At 52.3% G+C, this 17,670-nt stretch overlaps 2 protein-coding genes across 2 annotated transcripts in view; one reads left to right on the top strand and one right to left on the bottom strand.

The window, feature by feature from the left end:
* LOC129053105 (testis-specific protein TEX28) overlaps positions 1 to 4,616 on the top strand; it is a 25,422-nt gene extending 20,806 nt beyond the window's left edge. Inside the window, exons 3-4 of the mRNA XM_054545251.1 lie at positions 1,439 to 1,574; positions 2,194 to 4,616. Coding sequence (XP_054401226.1) covers positions 1,439 to 1,574; positions 2,194 to 2,550 — 493 coding nt within the window. The 3' untranslated portion in view covers positions 2,551 to 4,616. The remainder of the gene's footprint in view (positions 1 to 1,438; positions 1,575 to 2,193) is intronic.
* On the bottom strand, positions 2,889 to 17,670 carry LOC129053106 (long-wave-sensitive opsin 1). The gene is made up of 6 exons (XM_054545253.1): positions 17,518 to 17,670; positions 11,303 to 11,599; positions 9,104 to 9,272; positions 7,176 to 7,341; positions 5,382 to 5,621; positions 2,889 to 3,105 (listed from the first exon to the last, which is right to left on the bottom strand). Exons 1-6 carry the CDS (start codon positions 17,627 to 17,629, stop codon positions 2,995 to 2,997), a joined length of 1,095 nt encoding a protein of 364 aa, XP_054401228.1. The 5' UTR covers positions 17,630 to 17,670; the 3' UTR covers positions 2,889 to 2,994.

The raw sequence follows: 17,670 nt of genomic DNA, 5'->3' as shown, positions 1-17,670 counted from the left end.
CTTTTAGAGATGGGGTCTCACTCTGCTGCCCAGGCTGGAGTGCAGTGGCGTGATGGCAGCTCACTGCAGCCTCGAACTCCTGGACTCAAGAGGTCCTCCTGCCTCAGCCTCCAGAGTAGCTGAGACTACAGGCACATGCCACCACACCCGGATATTTAAAAATTATTTTTGTAGAGACAGGGTCTCACTGTGTTGTCCAGGCTGGTCTTGAATTCCTCCTGGCCTCAAACATTCCCCTTGCCTTGGCCTCCCAAAGCGCTGGGATTGCAGCTGTGAACCACTGCACCTGGCCTGCTTGTGGTTTTTTAACAGCTCTATTGAGATATAATTTACATATTATAAAATGCACCATTTTAACTACATTTCAATGGTTTTTAGTAAATGTACCGAGTTGCACAACTATTGCCATGATTCACTTTTCTCTTTTTGTTTAAATAACAGCTCTATTGAGATATAATTCACATCCCATAAAATTCACCAATTTAAAGTATACAATTCCCTGGTTTTTAGTATATTCACAGAGTTGTTCAACCATCACCACTATCTAATTCCACAATATTCTCTTTTTTTTTTTGAGACGGAGTCTCGCTCTGTCACCCAGGCTGGAGTGCAGTGGTGTGAACTCTGCTCACTGCAAGCTCTGCCTCCCGGGTTCACGCCATTCTCCTGCCTCAGCCTCCCGAGTAGCTGGGACTACAGGCATCCGCCACCATGCCTGGCTAATTTTTTTTGTATTTTTAGTAGAGATGGGGTTTCACCGTGTTAGCCAGGATGGTCTCGATCTCCTGACCTCGTGATCCGCCCGCCTCGGCCTCCCAAAGTGCTGGGATTACAGGCGTGAGCCACCGTGCCCGGTCCTACAATATTTTCACCAGCCCCAAAGCAACCCTGTACTCATTAGCAGCCACTGCCCATCCCCCATCCCCAGCCCCTGGCACCCACTAATCTGCTTTCTGTCTCTATGGATTTGCCTATTCTGGACATTTCGTAACTAATGGAATTGTACTGGAATCTGTGGTCTTTTGTGACTTTTCAATCCTTGTAGTCACCATGTTTCTATAGCGTAACTGCAGGCTAAACTGCAGGCTAGACTTCGTGCTCAACACTGGTCCTGGGGGATTTGCGGAACAGAAGAGCACACACAGATAGTTCACACTGTCATTTCTACAACTTCTAGTCTGTGGCTATTTTTGTAAAGCTGTTACAAAAGAGTAACTACATACAAAATATATATGAATATTGGTGTGCGTGTGGCTGGTGTATGTTTGGGGTGTTCCCAGGCAGACCTGGAGTGGGAGGCAGGCTTCCCCTAGAGCCTGGGGAGGGAGGAGGAAGGCAGAAGCTGAACCCAAATCTAGTCTAGGTCAGGACCGCTCGCTGTTGGCATGAGCTCTGGGCGAGATACTGAAGGAATCTTACTTTCTCTTTTGCTCCCAAGGCAGGCATTGATGGAAGAACAGGTGAATGGTCGCCTGCAGGGACAGCTGAATGGGATTTACAACCTCAAACACAATCTGGCCTGCAGCGAAGAGAGAATGGCCTATCTATCCTATGAGAGGGCCAAGGAAATATGGGTGAGAACCTCCTGGGGGAGCCTTGTGAGAAGACTGGAGGGATGAGCGAATCTATTCTGATACCCCCAAACCAAAGCAAGACACGGGTCCTCGAGCTGCTCCCTCCTGAGGGTTCAATGGCCACACACGTTTGTTTCAGAGCTAGCAGCAGCTGATCTTTACACTCACGCTCCGCTTCCCACCATCTGGCTTAGCTGCTTTTGCCACTCTGGTGCTGCAGTGCTCACCCGTGAGCCTCTGATTCGGGAGATCTGGGGTGGAGCTGCTTCTGCTGCGGCTGCAGGTGTAGGGAGCGCCCTCTCAGAACCCCTCCTTAGACCTGGCTTCCCTCTCCTCACTTTTCCATTCCCATAGTGCCCACCCCCGTCCCTGGGTAGCTGTGTCTTGACCAGGTCCTCAGCTTCGGGAGACAGTGGATGGGAGAGTGCAGCTGGGTCAGATGAAGCTTTCCCTGTTGCTGGAGAGCCTGCGCCCTCCCCTCTGCCCTGAATGTGCTCTAGGCTCTCTGCTTCCCTCCTCGAATACCCACTCCACAGTGCTTTCTGCTCACCCCTAAGAACTCAATAAACGACCACAGCTCTGTGCTGACTTCTGGTGCGTGCATTTTCGTCTCCTGCAGGAGATCATGGAGACCTTCAAGAGCCGAATATCCAAGCTGGAGATGCTACAGCAAGTCACCCAACTGGAGGCAGCGGAGCACCTCCAAGGCCGTCCCCCGCAGATGTTGTTCAAGTTCGTGAGTCTGCTCCTCTCACTGGCAACCGTCCTCTTGGTCTTTGTCTCCACCTTGTGTGCCTGCCCCTCGTCACTGATCAGCTCACGCCTGTGCACTTGCACCATGCTGATGCTGATCGGGCTTGGGGTCCTGGCCTGGCAGAGGTGGCGTGCCATCCCTGCCACAGACTGGCAGGAATGGGTCCTCTCCAGGTGTAGACTGTACTCCAAGGACTCTGGGCCTCCAGCAGATGGACCTTAAGGGGCCAGGAGGGCCACCTGCCTTAGCTTGCTAGCTCCCTCCCTCCTCCTGGGTGTTGAGGGCATCCAGCAAGCCCTCCCCAGACAGCCCCTCCACAGCTCTTGCTTGCCGATTATGTAACCACCAGCCTGGTGAAATGGATATAGACGCCCACCTGCCTCACACTTCCGTTTTGCCAGGATCCTTTCACGCCATCGGTAGACATGAGGCTCGGGAAAACTTAAAGTCTATGAAGCGCTCTCTCCTCTTTATCCCCCTTGCACCCTCTCGAGACCCAGTGCCTGCACACACAGAGGCTCAGGTGGTCCCACACTGCAGTGAAAGCCTCTGTGACTTTGTTGGTTTTGGCAAAGATAAATTACATTTATTTTACAGGGATGGAGAAGGAGTGGGAAAGGAGAGGTGGCCAAAGCCCCGGTGGGCGGGATGGGTAGGAGGCAGACCTCATGCAGGCGATACCGAGGACACAGATGAGACCTCCGTTTTGGAGGCGCTGGAGAGTTCAGAGCCATCGTCAACCTTCTTCCCGAAAAGCTGCAAGATGCAGTTTCGAAACTGGAAGGACAGAAAGTGTTATTGAGCAGAGCAGGGAAGGGTGGAGCACTGTGCTGAATGTACGTGCCCGAGCCTTCCCTTCACCCATTCCGAATCCCATGGGGGGGTGGAGGAAGGCTTGGATTATTTCTCCTTCACACACGGGGATGTCATCTGACTTAGCAGTTGATGGTGACTACACTGGGTTGAAGTGTGTCCCCCAAAAGATGTGTTCAGGTTAAGATGAGGTCACACTGGAGCAGGGTGGGCCCTAATCGAATGACTGGTGTCCTGATAAGAAAAGGAACGCTTGGACACGGACACGCAGACAGAGGGAAGAAGACCACGTGAAGATGAAGGCAGAGACTGGGGCGACACACCTTGGAGTCAAGGAACGCCAAGGACTGCCGGCAGCCTTGCAGCTGCTTCTCCCTCTCGGCCTCCATAGGGAACCTTTCCATTTGCCAACACCCTGATTTCAGACTCAAGATTTCCAGAACCCTGAGAGAATCCATTTCTGTGGTTTGAAGCCACTGAGTTTGTGGTAGTTTGTGACGGCAGCCCCACGACACTCATCCACAGTGACAGCTAAGGGGCAGTGGTGACCTGTCCCCAGACTGTCTGGTGAGCAGCTCAGAGGAATGTTAATGAAAAGGCGTGTGGTTGTCATGTTTTTTCCAGTCCATGGATCTGGGGCAAGGTGAGGCCTAGGTAATGACAATCTAGCCCCTACCTCATCTCTCCAGCCAAGCGTCTTCCGGTACCAGGAGGGGTCTGTCTTTGCTGCTTCACCCCAAAGAGATCTGGGCCATATGAATGTCTCAAATCATGTCCTGTGTCATCACTGAAGTAACCACAATGCTTTGAGGACCCAGACCAAAGGCATTTTCTAAATATTTCAGGCCTACTCTTGACTAGCTCTAACTGCCTCTATCATCAAAACTCTCAAAAATAAAAAATATAATGGTTGAAATTAATAACATAAGAAACGGGACGAACAGCAGAATCAGCTCGGCTGAAGACCTGGGAGATAGGGCTGAGGAATCCATTCAGCAGCTGCTGCTTGAGCACCCACTGTGTGCCAGACTCTGTCCTGAGCAAAATTTGCTGTCTTCATGGAACTGCGTTCCAGAAAATTCTCTCAGAATGTGGCAGGACAGGATAATTATGTGGACAGGGTAAAAGCAAAGTTCGAGGCCTGGTGAGGTCCAGAAGTGCAGACATCTGTCTAGGAGGGGGAGTTCTGGAAAGGAGAATGGAAATAATCCAGTAAAGACAGTACTTGGCAAGATAGTTTGGGATTCCAGAAACCTAAAAAAGATCCTCATGAAAGTCAGGAAACGGGGGTCAGGGATAGAACTACACTCTGGGCATCAGTGTGCTACAACGAGTTCCCGGAAATCCACTGCAGGCCTGGTCCTACTTACTGTTTAAAAGTTACCAGAGAGAATGAACCCTTAATGAACTCTGCAGACTTGGCTTGTGTGAGTCAAAGCTGAGCCAAAGGGGCTGGAGCCATTGAGTGGCTCTAAGATGGAGGAGCAAGGAAGAGCCCAGTGGAAGGGATGGACTGGGCCTGGTGAAATGGGAGGCCTCTGCACACCTTTCTGGCCACCATCAAGTCACATCATAGCTGCGCTTTAATGAAGCCTGTAACCTACAGGAGGTGGGGGGATTTAGGTGTGTGAGCAGCTTGCTGCTGAGGCCCAATATGCCAGCTAAGGAGGCTGCCTCTGGGCAGGACCACAGCACGTCCTCCCTGAACTAACCCACGAACTCGTGAAAGCTCTTGAACTCTTGGTCAGTGTAGCCAAGGAGGGCCGGCTTTTGTTCTTATAGGAAGACAAATTCCAGAGGTTATGGCTTGAAAATGGAGAGATGAAGGTTGAGAAGGGTTGAGTCTGAACAGAAGAGGGGTACACCTAGGGTGGATATACCTAGGGCTCACCAACTCCTAGAGCGTCTGAACGCCAGGAGAGCCCTTGAAGCTCCGCAGCCATAGTTCTAGGGCCACCGGAAGGGAAGAGCACACGGCACACAGACGCTTTGGGAAATTCCACCCTCAGGCCGAGACTATAAAGGATTCCAGAGGGCACACCTAAGCCTTCTGCTAAGGGCCAGCTGGAGCTCTGGCTGGGGCTGGGTCACATGCTGAGACTTTCCCGGTCATTTCCCTGGAGGGTCCCCCAGATGCTCCGCGGGCTTCTTATCAGAGACATGATTCCAGGTGGGGCCATCACTGCGCCCTTCTAGGGCACACGGTATTTTGAGTGGGATCTGCTGATGGTGTTGCTTACCTGCCGGTTCATAAAGACATAGATAACGGGGTTGTAGATAGTGGCACTTTTGGCAAAGTAGGCTGGCAGGGCAGCCATCAAAGGGTGGAAGGCGTAGCCAGGGTTGGCAGCAGCAAAGCATGCGAAGAAGGTGTAAGGTCCCCAGCAGACACAGTACGCAAAGATCATCACCACCACCATGCGCGTCACTTCCTTCTCTGCCTTCTGGGTGGATTCAGACTCTTTCTGCTGCTTTGCCACCTGAGGGAGACAGGGACAGTGAGCTGGGGGTTGGGGAGCAGCAAGAGGCAGGTGACCCAGGCATAGGGAGTTGTGGGGAGGAGGAGAGGAGCCCAGCAGCCATCTTCCAGCCCTGAGTGGAGCACAGCCCGCCCCAGGCAGACATGGTGGCCTCAGGCTGGCCCTGGGGGAGTTCTAGAATTGGAGGTGGCACGCAGCTAGGCGTGGGCTAAGATGACCCCAGAGCTGGATCTAACAAGCTCCTTTGCTTCACCTGATCCTTTAACAGACTGTCCTGTCCTGCGCTCAGACCTGAGCATGGAGGCCTGATTTGATTGATCACTGGGCGTGGAGAATGAGGGAGCTAACGAGATGGAGATGGCGGGGGAGGCAAAAGCAGCGGCTGGCGGGGTGTGCGATGGGAGTGTCAGAGCAATGCATACACTTCCCTCAGGCTTCCTAGGCCAGGTTGGCCACTCTGTGGGCTAAATCCTGCCCTGGACTCACGGTGAGGCAGCTGAGGGCAGCTGTGGTGGGGTGGCTCCTTCATGCCTGCTGGGAGGAAGGAGACGAATGGCCTCCAGGCAGAGGCACTGTGGGGGAGGCCACAGAGGCCAGCCACCGCCTGCCAGGGATGAGGGACTGACGGCAGACAGATGAGTGGGGATGAGAGAGGGAGTGTGAGGGCTGGAATGCAGGGACAGCTGATACAGCAGGGCTGGGGGCACATTCTGGAGCTGGGGCTCTACCATCCCAGACTAATACAGCTGAAGCCATGGTTGGGTACCTGTGGGGCCTTCACCCCAAGGTGGCGGGCTGAGGGGTCCTTTCACAGGCTCACAGACTCCTCTAGAGAGAGCTTGGCAGGCATGCCCATCCAATTGTGGGCACAGGCAGCTTCATATAGGAAAGCCAGCACCCTGAAAGGGTTCCCACTGCTAACAGAGAGAACCAGCCTGGCTCTCCTCCCTTGCTCTGACTTCCTGCAGGGCTCCCAGTGGTAACCTAGTCTAGGGGTGGGGGGCGACGGCTGTGGCCGGGATCAGCTTCCCAGGGCAGAGGGCCAGACATAGACGGTGGAGAGTGGGTCGGGGGGCAAATGGCACACTCGGGTCCACTCCTTGGTCGGCCCCACAGCCTATGAAAGGGTCAAGGGTACTCCGGTGGCAGCCTCATAAAAACACGCCTTGATTTGCAGGTGTCACTTGCTGATGTGGCTGCTCCACTGTACTCTGTGGGAAAGGCAGCCTTTCCACCCCGGGGAGAACTGTCCAGGGTTGGGGCAAGGCAGACCTCTGTTCCCTTAGTGGACTCCTCCAGGGAGGGAGGGGCAGTGCTTTCCCATCTCACAGAGCTGAGGACAACGGGGCTGGAGCTGAATCTGCAGCCACTGGTACAGCCCCAAAGGAATCGCCTGATTCTCATCGCTGGATCTTAGTATTTTCTTATAGGGGTAAAATCCTCTTCTCTATGGATTTTTGAAAAACTAGTTTAGGAGTCTCAGTGGACTGATTTGAGGGCAGAGCAGCTTAGGGGCAGGAGCGGGGTGAGGCCAGGAGGAATCGGGGAGCTTACCGCTCGGATGGCCAGCCACACTTGGAGATAGCAGAGCACGATGATAGCGAGTGGGATGATGCAGCAGGTGACCATGAGGACAATCATGTAAGACTGCACCCCGGGGTACGAGCTGCCGCTGAACACATCTGGGCCGCATGAAGTCTTCAGGCCATGGGGCCAGTACCTGGAGAGAAGGGCCGGCAGCCAGTCCTGATGTGGGGGTAGGGGGTTACCCAGGACCCCCGGCCCAGGCATGGTCCTGTTTTTTTTTTTTTTTGAGACGGAGTCTCGCTCTGTTGCCCAGGCTGGAGTGCAGTGGCACCATCTTGGCTCACTGCAAGCTCCGCCTCCTGGATTCAAGTGATTCTCATGCCTCAGCCTCCTGAGTAGCTGGGACCATAGGCACCCACCACCACGCCCGGCTAATTTTTTTGTATTTTTAGTAGAGATGGGGTTTCACTGTGTTAGCCAGGATGGTCTCGATCTCCTGACCTCATGATCCGCCCGCCTCGGCCTCCCAAAGTGCTAGGATTACAGGCATGAGCCACCGAGCCTGGCCTGTTTTTTTAAATTGAGGTGAAATTCACGTTGCATGAGATTACCCAATTTGAAGCTATCAATTCGGTGGCAGTCACCCCCACTGCTTCCAGAACATTTTCATCAACCCAAAACGAAACCGTTGGGTAGGATTTTGGTTAATCTTTGTCCATTTTTAGATGTCATGCCTTTCCTCTTTTTAAAATTGTGGTAAAATACACATAACATAAAATGTACCATTATAGGCCAGGCACAATGGCTCACGCCTATAGTCCCAGCAGATTTGGAGGCAGAGGTAGGAGGATTGCTTGAGCCCAGGAATTCAAGACTAGCCTGGAACACATAGTGAGATCTTGTCTCTACAAAAAATAAAAAAAAATTAGCCAGGTGAAGTGGTGCACCTGTAGGCCCAGCTCCTCAGGAGGCTGAGGTAGGAGGATCACTTGAGTCCAGGAGGTTGAGGCTGCAGTGAGCCATAATTACACCACTGCACTGTGCCAGCCTGAGTGACAGAGTGAGACCCTGTCTCAAAAAAAAAAAAAAAATAAGTACCATTATGACCTTTGGTGCATTCACAATGCTGTGCAACCATCTCCACTATCTGCTTCCAGAACATTTTCATCTTCCCAATCACTCCCCTTCTTTACAAAGGGATTGTGAGGTTCTGTCTTGTCCTGACCTTCTGAGAACACCCATGAAGAGCTGAGTCTTTTATCTGAGGTCAGCTAGGCCGTGACTGAAATAAAGGGCCCTGCTCACTTGGTGGCCTGGAGGATTAAATGAGATAACCCGCGGGAGAGCCTCCACCAGGGTCAGCTTGCCACACATGTTTGATAACGGGCAGCTGTGTGGGACATGGCGGCATGAGGAGGGCGGGAGACAGAGACAGGCTTCCACAAGGTTTGTTTCCTAAAATTGTGGAACGTTCTCAAGGAAAGAACATTCCCTCTCCAAACACCACGAGAACTTATTCACGAGCTTGTCGATAAAACAGTGAAATGCTGTCCCATCCAGTCCATCCCAATCAAACATTTGAGCCACTTGCTTGGCCTGGCCAGGACATGTGCTCTGTAGGCCCAGGTGGATCTATGACCCAAGCAGCCTCTGAAAGGTGGGGGGCGGGGTGGGGCAGCATGTGCAAGAAAGAGACCTGGAATGCAAACACGCTGTGCGTTCACTGACAGCTGTGCTGATGGCTTGAGCTCCGTGTGCTCCTGTGACCTGATCGTGCTTGGGACGAATATGTTTCCAGAGGTTCGGGGACCACAGAGCCATTTCTATGTTGCAGCCACATTCATACATTGATAGACATTGCACGCTCAGATGGGCCCAGAGAAAGGAAGTGATTTGTCTTAAGGTCACAGAGTCTGAACGTGCCCCCACCCCATCTTGCGCCCTCGCACCCTTACCTGCTCCAGCCAAAGATGGGCGGGGCCGTCCACACAGCAGACCAGATCCAGGAGAAGGCAATGCCAATGATGGCCAGCTTGGCATCAAATCTCACGTTGCCAAAGGGCTTGCAAACCACCAGCCACCTCTCCCAGGAAATGATGGCCAGGGACCAGAGACCTGTGATCCCTATGGGGAGAGCAGACAGATGAGGGCTTTGAGCGGAGGCAAAGGTGGGAAGCAAAGCTTCCCACTGTCCTGCTTAGACCCCAAACGTCTGCACACAGAATTCAGGGCTCCACGGACTGAGGTGGAAAAAACGACTTTCTTTCCACCAACCTCGAACAGACACTGGGCATTTCCTTCCATTATGAACGTGGCAGTATTAGCAGTACCCGTGACTCGGTCAGCAAGACAGATCACAGATGTTTTCCTGTCAATTCACAGAGGTGGCAGGCTGTTTAAATATCATTTATGTTCATCACTACTCTGAAATAACAGTGGTTGTCAGACGGGATCCTGTTATTTAATACCTTAATACTGAGTGGTGTCAGTAATACGTTTAATACATGCTTTTATTTTTATTTAGTTTTTGAGACAGAATCTCACTCTGTTGCCCAGGCTGAGTGCAGTGGTGCCATCATAGCTCACTGCAGCCTTGACCTCCAGAGCTCAAGCGATCCTCCCGCCTGAGCCTCCTGAGTAGCTGGGACTACTGGTGTGCCACCACGCCCAGCTGTTTTCATTTGTTGTAGAGAAGAGGTCTCACTATGTTGCCCAGGCTGGTCTCAGACTCCTGGAGGCAAGCAGTCCTCTCACCTCAGCCTCCCAAAGTGCTGGGATTAGAGGCATGAGCCTGACCAATAAATGCTTTTAACTAAAGACTATGTTACTGATGAATGTTTAATACTTTGATAACTGTATTTCAATATAATTTGCTGCCTTTGTAATCCTATGGGTCTCATTTTATGCGTTTGCAAAAATTCTTCTGAGATGGGGTCCACAGGCTTCCCAGATGGCCAAGGGCATCCGTGGACCAAAACTGGTGGGGAAGTGCTGGCTGCTTGGCACCTGACTGACCCAAGAACAGACCATGAGCAGAGGCAAGGGTGAGCGGGAGACCATGGCAGAAACGGAGACAGACGTGGGCGGAGATGCAGGGGGGCACTCAGGAAGGGCCGTGTGACCGCCGAGGCCATGCCTGCTGCAGAGAGCACTCGGACCTGGGGATGGACCTTCTCTGCCTGACCTTCCCTTGGCTCCCCTTCTAGACTGTCGGGGTAGTGCCGGGACTTGGACAAGCACTCTCGCTGGTCTGGGCCATCGTGGGTACAATTTGAGGCAGTTAACAGGGGGTGAGGTTGGGGAGGCTGCTAAGAGTGGTGGGGAGGCAAGAGCAGGAGCTGCTGCTGCTGCTGGATGTGGGGTCTCCTCCTCCTGAAATAAAGTCCCAGCTCCTGGGCGTGACGTCTGAGGCCTCTGAGACCCGGGCCTGCCCACCTCGTGTCCGGCAGCCACGGCTGCTTGGTGGTACTCTACCCACTCGAACCACAAACTGCTCCCAGCCGCTCCTCCACCACCTGCCCCAGGCCCCTTCTTGTCTGAGAGGACTGATGATGGTACTGTGTGGTCGCCGTCTGGCTATAGGGCCCCCTCCTTAGCACAGAGCCTGGCACACTGGTACCTCTCGGCCACTGTCTCCTGACCTGAGTGGAATAGTGGCCCACAGAGATATTAGTGATGGGGATGGGGAGAGGATCTGGGAATTGTGTCTCCTCCGGGAAAAGCAGATGCTGGTGAGCTGAAAGAGCAGGCATCCCTAATTGCAGGGGAGTTCTGTCCAGGGTGCCCAGAGTCCCCGCCCCCCTACTGTTCTGGGGTTGTCTGGCTCTGTATCTGTCTCCTCCCACACCAGCCCCACAGCTCCAAACTGGCTGTCCCCGGGCAGAGCCTGACTCAAGAGTAGGAACTCAGGTTATGTTTGACTCAAGGGAGCTGAATTTAATGTGAGTGTTCAGATGGAAGCCTCCAGAACCCTTCAGTATATGGATGGAAGCCTCCAGAACCCTCCAGAACCCTTCAGTATATGGATGTGAGGCACAGATGTGGAGGGAGACAGGCCTACAGGAGCGGCTGGGCCCGGGTCATCATGAGGTGGCCGGAGGGGCTTGCAGGGTGAATGAGTGGTTTCCGCTGAGCCTGGGCCCTGACTGGCTTACCACACAGGGAGACGGTGTAGCCCTCCAGGACACACATAGGATGGCCCAGCACGAAGTAGCCAGAGACCTGATTCACAACGCTGATAGTGCTGGCGATGACGGTCTCTGCTAGGTCAGCGACCGCCAGGTTCACCAGGATCCAGTTCAGCGGATGGCGCAGCTTCTTGAACTTCATAGTGGCCGCCAGCACAAGCCCATTTGTGAAGACGGATGCAGTGACCACAAAGATCATCCAGACACTGGTGAGGTGGTACACCCATCTGGGAGCGATGTGGTAATTCGGGCCTTCGAAGGGGCCTGGGGGCAGGAGGCAGAGGAGAGAGAGGAGCTGGGCTGCAGCACCACCTGTCTACACCAGTGCTGATCCCACCTCTCCCCTCCCCCTCCTGCCCTCCTGCCTTTGCAGTTGGCTCTTTCCCTCCAGCTTTGCCCATCCTCAGACAGTCTCCCCTCCATCCTGTCCCTCAAGCCAGACACCATCACCTGCTGGTCACTGGCACTGGCACCTTGAACTTAACAGAACTCCTCATCGTCTCCTCCATCTGATTCCCCACTCCCAGTGTGCAGTCACCCCACTTCCCTGCTCCCCTCTTCCCTTTGCCCCAGCCCCACCTCCTACCTCCCAGAGTCCTCTGCCCTTCCATAGACAAACGCTTTCCTTGTGTAAAGCCCAGCTCATATGCATTTGCCTTCCAGAAGCCTTTCCAGATTCCCCAGCTGGTGGCAACTCACCCCCTTGAGGGGAAGACCACTACCCACCTCTGTCACCTTCTGTCACACATAGGAGTTACTGTTCATGATGATCTGAATGTACGTGCCCCCCATAAATTCCTGTGTTGAAATCCTAACCCCCAGGGTGATGGTATTAGGAGGTGGGGCCTTTGGCAGGTCATTTAGGTCATGTGTGCAGAGCGAGTGGGGCCCTCATGAATGGGATTAGTGCCCTTATAAAAGAGGTCTTAGAAGCTGGGCATGGTGGCTCACGCCTGTAGCCCCAGCTACTCAGGAGGCCAACGTGGGAGGATCACTTGAGCCTTTGGGAACAGCCCAAATTAGCTGGGAATGGTGGCTCATGCCTGTAATCCCAGCACTTTGGGAAGCTGAGGCAGGAGGGTTGCTTGAGTCCAGGAGTTCAAATCCAACCTGGGCAACATGGCATGCCCATGTAAAAAAAATTTTTTTTTAATTAAAACTTAAAAAAAAAAAAAGAGTCCCTATAGTGCTCTCTAGCTCTCTTTCTACCATGCGAGGATACAATGAGTTGTTGGCAATCTGCAGTCAGGAAGAGGGTCCTCGCCAGAGCCCACCACATTAGCACCCTGACTTCCAGCCTCCAGAGCTGTGAGAAATAAATTTGTCATTTAAAAGCCACCCAATCTATGGTGATTTCTCTTTTATTCTTTTCTTTTCTTTTCCTTTCTTTTCTTTTCTTTTTTTTTTTTTTTTCAGACAAAGTCTTGCTCTGTCACCCAGGCTGGAGTGCACTGATGTGATCTCGGGTCACCGCAACCTCCGCCTCCTGGGTTCAAGCGATTCTCCTGCCTCAGCCTCCCGAGTAGTAGCTGGGATTTACAGGCACCCACCACCACATCCAGCTAATTTTTGTACTTTTAGTAGACATGGGGTTTCACCATGTTGACCAGGCTGGTCTCAAATTCCTGACCTCAAGAGATCCTTCTGCCTTGTCCTCCCAAAGTACTGGGACTGCAGGCGTGAGCCCCCGCGCACAGCCTGGTAATTTCTTATAGCAGCCAGTACTGAGACACAAGTACAAGTCTTGTCTTTCTCACCAGAGACTGTGACTCATTCATCCTTACAGAGCGTCCAGCATACAATAGATGCTCAGAAAATAAATGAATGAAGAAATTAATCAATGAATGTGTTATGAGTTGAATTCTGTCCCCACCCAAATTCATATGTTGGAGTCCTAACCCCAATACCTCAGAATGTGACCATTTTCGGAGATAGGGTCTTTACAGAAATGGTCAAGTTTAAATGAGGTCATTAGGGTGGGCCCTAATCCAATATGACTGGTGTCCTGATTATGATTATTATATATTTAGAGATACAGTCGGCTGGGAGCGGTGGCTCACGCTTGTAATCCCAGCACTTTGGGAGGCCGAGGGGGTGGATCACTTGAGGTCAGGAGTTCAAAACCAGCCTGGCCATGGTGAAACCCCGTCTCTACTAAAAATACAAAAAAAAATTAGCCAGGTGTGGTGGCGGGTGCCTGTAGTCCCAGCTACTCAGGAGGCTGAGGCGGGAGAATCACTTGAACCCAGGAGGCAGAGGTTGCAGTGAGCTGAGATCACGCCACTGCACTCCAGCCGGGGAGACAGAACAAGACTCCGTCTCAAAAAAAAAAAAAAAAAGCAAAAAATAGAGATAGAGTCTGGCTCTGGCACCCAGGCTGGAGTACAGTGGCACAATCATAGCTCACTGCAACGTGGAACTCCTGGGCTCAAGCGATCCTCCTGCCTCAGCCTCTTGAGTATCTGGGACTACAGCCGTGCATTACCACAACGGCAATTTTTTTATTTCTGTAGAGATGGGGTCTGGCTATGTTGCTTAGGCTGGTCTCGAACTCCTGACTTCAAGTGACCCTCCCGCCTTGGCCTCCCAAGTAGCTGGGACTACAGACAAATTATTTCTCCTTTTTATTCTGTAGGAGTTTGCTAGGGCTCTACACCTTTTGTGTTGGAAGGATCTTCGTCATAACATTGTTTTTGGCAGATTACTTGAAGGGATCGCAAGCCACAGACCTGCTGCCATATGAGGCCTCATGGAGAGTCCCAAGATTTATCAAGAGATTCTTTAGCTGTGTGTTAGAAAAGCCCAACTCAAGCTAGCTTAAGAAAAATGGGGATTTCCTGGCTACGGCCAGGAGAGACAGATAAATCTCACCCCTAGCACAGCTGGATCCCACAAGGCCTCTGCTGCCCTCTGTGCACGGGCCCCATTTGTTCCTAACACAGGGAGCTTCCAGAAACCCACAGACAATGTCTGCAATCCCAATACCTGGCACTGGCTCCCCAGGAACCCCCAGTATGAGCAGTAGGGACAGACCATTGACAATTGAAGACCTGCATGGCGTCAGTCTCCGTGCAGAAGGAAGCAGAGGGGAGCAATGGGGTTGCTGATGGACCTAAGAACAGAGAACCCCCAAACTGTCGGCAGCTCTTCCCTGGGAAGTACCTCGGGTGAACTGGGGAAGAGCAGCTGAGACTGGGAGGGTTTGGGACACTCTGGCCTGCAGGCAAGTGCAAGGGGCTGGAGCAATCTAGGTGCTACGACCTCTGAAAACAAGGCAGCCAGTGCCCTTCCCTGGCAACCCTTGCAGTCCAAATTGGGCAGTGCAGGGACAAGGGGGCAAAGGAGAGAACAGGTCCCAGCAGCAGTGGGGGAGGGGACAGGAGCTGCCACTAGTGTAACTAGAGCTGGTGTCATGGCCTACCCCTCCCTCCTGAAAGTTCTGGAACTGATTTCATGAAGCAACGAGCAAGAGAATCAAAGTCAACTCCCAGGCAAAGTGATTCGAGGAAATACAGGTAGATAGGGAAGGGGCGGGGGGTGGTGGCGCAGAGAAGCCAGACTTCTTCAAATACACCTTCTTTTCTAGATTTTAATTTGAAACTTTTAACTGTTTTATTACATAATTATAAAACAAAATTTAAGTGGCCGGGGGTGGTGGCTCACACCTGTAATCCCAGCACTTTGGGAAGCCGAGGTGGGCGGATGACTTGAGGTCAGCAGTTCGAGACCAGCCTGGCCAACATGGTGAAACCCCGTCTCTACTAAAACTAAAAAAAAATCAGCTGGGCGTGGTGGTGGGCACCTGTAGTCCCACCTCCTTGGGAGGCTGAGGCAGGAGAATCGCTTGAATCCAGGAGGCGGAGGTTGCAGTGAGCTGAGATCGCGCCACTGCACTCCAGCCTGGGCGACAGAGTAAGACTGTCTCGAAAAAGTAAAATAAAATAAAACAAAATAAAAATTTAAATTTACAGAGCAGTCTCTGAAAATCAGCAACAAAAGAAATGAAGCTAAATGCATATCCACTGAGTGGCATATCACTTAGAGAGGGACTATTCTAAGGGACTTGAAACACACTGGTTTACTACACAACCTAGTGGCATATACCCTCAGGGTAAGAAGACCTGTGAAGATGTTAAGGTTTTGGTCACCAATAGGTGAAGGCAGGGTAAGGTGTCCGAATGCCGTCATTTTCCATCCCCAGTGGTTTAATTGGTCTGGGCATTGAGTTTCAGTAGCTGCCAACACCCCAGAAAAGAGACACTCTCCTTGCCAAAACACACCAACAAATCCAACCTGCCTCTGGTCAGATCCTCAGACCAACTACTAATTTACAGAAAAATCATAATGAACAACGTCAGAGGGGCCTGTTAGGCTACGTCACGAACGACTTGCTTTCTTCCACAAATAAATTGCAGGGAGCTAGAAAGGGAACCTCTAGATTCAAAGGTAGTCAAAAGGCATATCAATCAATCTGAGTGTGTGGACCTTATTTGAGCCCTGATTCAAGCAGACTGAAAATACGTATGACATTTTTTGAACACTACTAGGATATTTGAAGCTATTCAGGAAATATTGTTACACTTGTCGGTGTGATGATGACTTGTGGTTATGTATTGAGAAGAGCCCTTTCCTCCTAGAGGAACATAGTAAAGATTTACAGAGGGAAGGGTGTGATGTCTTGGATTTGCTTCCAAGAATCAGGAAGAAAGGGTAGTGCAGGGGTTACAGATGAAATGAGATGAAACCGTGGAAGCTGAGTGATGGGTACCGGGGTTCATTACACTCTTCCCTCTACTTTAGTAGATGCTTGAAGTTTTGTGGAAAAAAAAAACCCACCCCAACATTTGAAAAGAGTGCATTGAAGCATCATGCATTGATGAAGTCTGGGGGCATCTAGGAAGAGACTGTTGCATTGCCACCAAGGAAATTCTGGGCACAGTCATATTGAAGTCAACTGCAAGATCCTCATCCGGTTTGGTCTGGGCACTCTGTCACTAATTGGCACTCGGTCCTGGCCAGCCCACAGCGGGATATTTATTGGCAACCAAGGAGCTGGCGTGGCTTCTGGAAACCACAGCCTGCACGATGTTGTTGTTTTTTGTTTTGTTTTGTTTTGAGACAGAGTCTCACTCTGTGGCCAGGCTGGAGCACAGTGGCGTGATCTCGGCTCACTGCAACCTCCACCTCCCGGGTTCAAGCGATTCTCCTGCCTCAGCCTCCTGAGTAGCTGGGACTACAGGCATGCGCCACCAAGCCCAGCTAATTTTTGCATTTTTAATAGAGATGGGGTTTCAGTATGTTGGCCAGGATGGTCTCTATCTGTTGACCTCGTCATCTGCCCGCCTCTGCCTCCCAAAGTGCTGGGATTACAGGCGTGAGCCACTGCGCCCGGCCTGCACGATGTTCTTGAAGGCACCAAAGGAATTTGGTTTGGAGGAGGGACCCGGGGAGAGGGCCAGTAGTGGGGCGGTCAGTGGCGTCCTCAGCTTCTGTGAGGGCCTGTGTGCAAAACTTTTGGATTGGGCAACTCCCAATGGCAGAACTCGGGCTGCCCTGATGAGAGCTTTCAGCTTTCTGTTGGGCTCCAGTGCTCTCTCCCAGGATGGCTCCAAATGGAAAGACGGCCCTGGGCACCAATGCAGCCTCTTCCCCCAGAGGTGTGCAGCCAAAAGCCATGTGTCCCCATCATGGAGTTCGACAAAATGACTGCTACAGCCTTTGCCGACCCTGAAGTTCTAGAAGTTTCTTGCTCTCTGCTGCTGTCTTCCCTACCCTCCCACCTCCCTTGGGTGTGTCAGTATGTTGCCTCCTTTTGGCTTCAAATGTAAAGACAGACCCAGCTCTTCCCCAGGAAGCTGAGGGACTCCGGGGAATGAGAGGTCACTCGCTAGCCGTGAACACACTCATCTACGGGCCACAAAGGAAGAGCACATAAACTCTGCCCCGGCCACGGATTCTCAAAGGGGCTGGGAAGCCTGTGTTGCTTGAGAATGCATATTCGATATTATGGTGTCGTTCTAGATTTGGAGAGGACCCCCCAGTTCATGTCATCAGAAAAGCTATGGGAGAAAGCCTTCTCTGCTGGTGGGGACATGCGGAAGAGAGATTCCCTTGGGCGGGGCAGGTGGGTGGCCGATGGCCCCCAGTGCAGCCACCCAGCCTCCACGGGCCTGCTGGCTCACCTCTGGTGGAGTTGCTGTTGGTGTAGGTGAAGATGCTGGACTGGGTGCTGTCCTCATAGCTGTCCTGCGGATGGCGGCCTGCGAGCCTTTGGAGGCTCCACTGCTGGGCCATGGCTATGGAAAGCCCTGTCCCCGACGGCAGCCAGCCCTGGC

Source organism: Pongo abelii, chromosome X (genome assembly GCF_028885655.2).
Source record: "Pongo abelii isolate AG06213 chromosome X, NHGRI_mPonAbe1-v2.0_pri, whole genome shotgun sequence".
Taxonomy (NCBI): domain Eukaryota; kingdom Metazoa; phylum Chordata; class Mammalia; order Primates; family Hominidae; genus Pongo; species Pongo abelii.
This window is presented reverse-complemented; position numbering and strand designations above follow the sequence as displayed.

Excerpts from the sequence above, each read along its gene's own strand:
- LOC129053106 (XM_054545253.1), bottom strand. The coding sequence starts at position 17,629 with ATGGCCCAGCAGTGGAGCCTCCAAAGGCTCGCAGGCCGCCATCCGCAG. Across the intron at positions 11,600-17,517 it reads CAACAGCAACTCCACCAGAG|GCCCCTTCGAAGGCCCGAAT; the intron begins GTGAGCCAGCAG and ends TCCTGCCCCCAG. Across the intron at positions 3,106-5,381 it reads ATGTCTTTATGAACCGGCAG|TTTCGAAACTGCATCTTGCA; the intron begins GTAAGCAACACC and ends CTGTCCTTCCAG.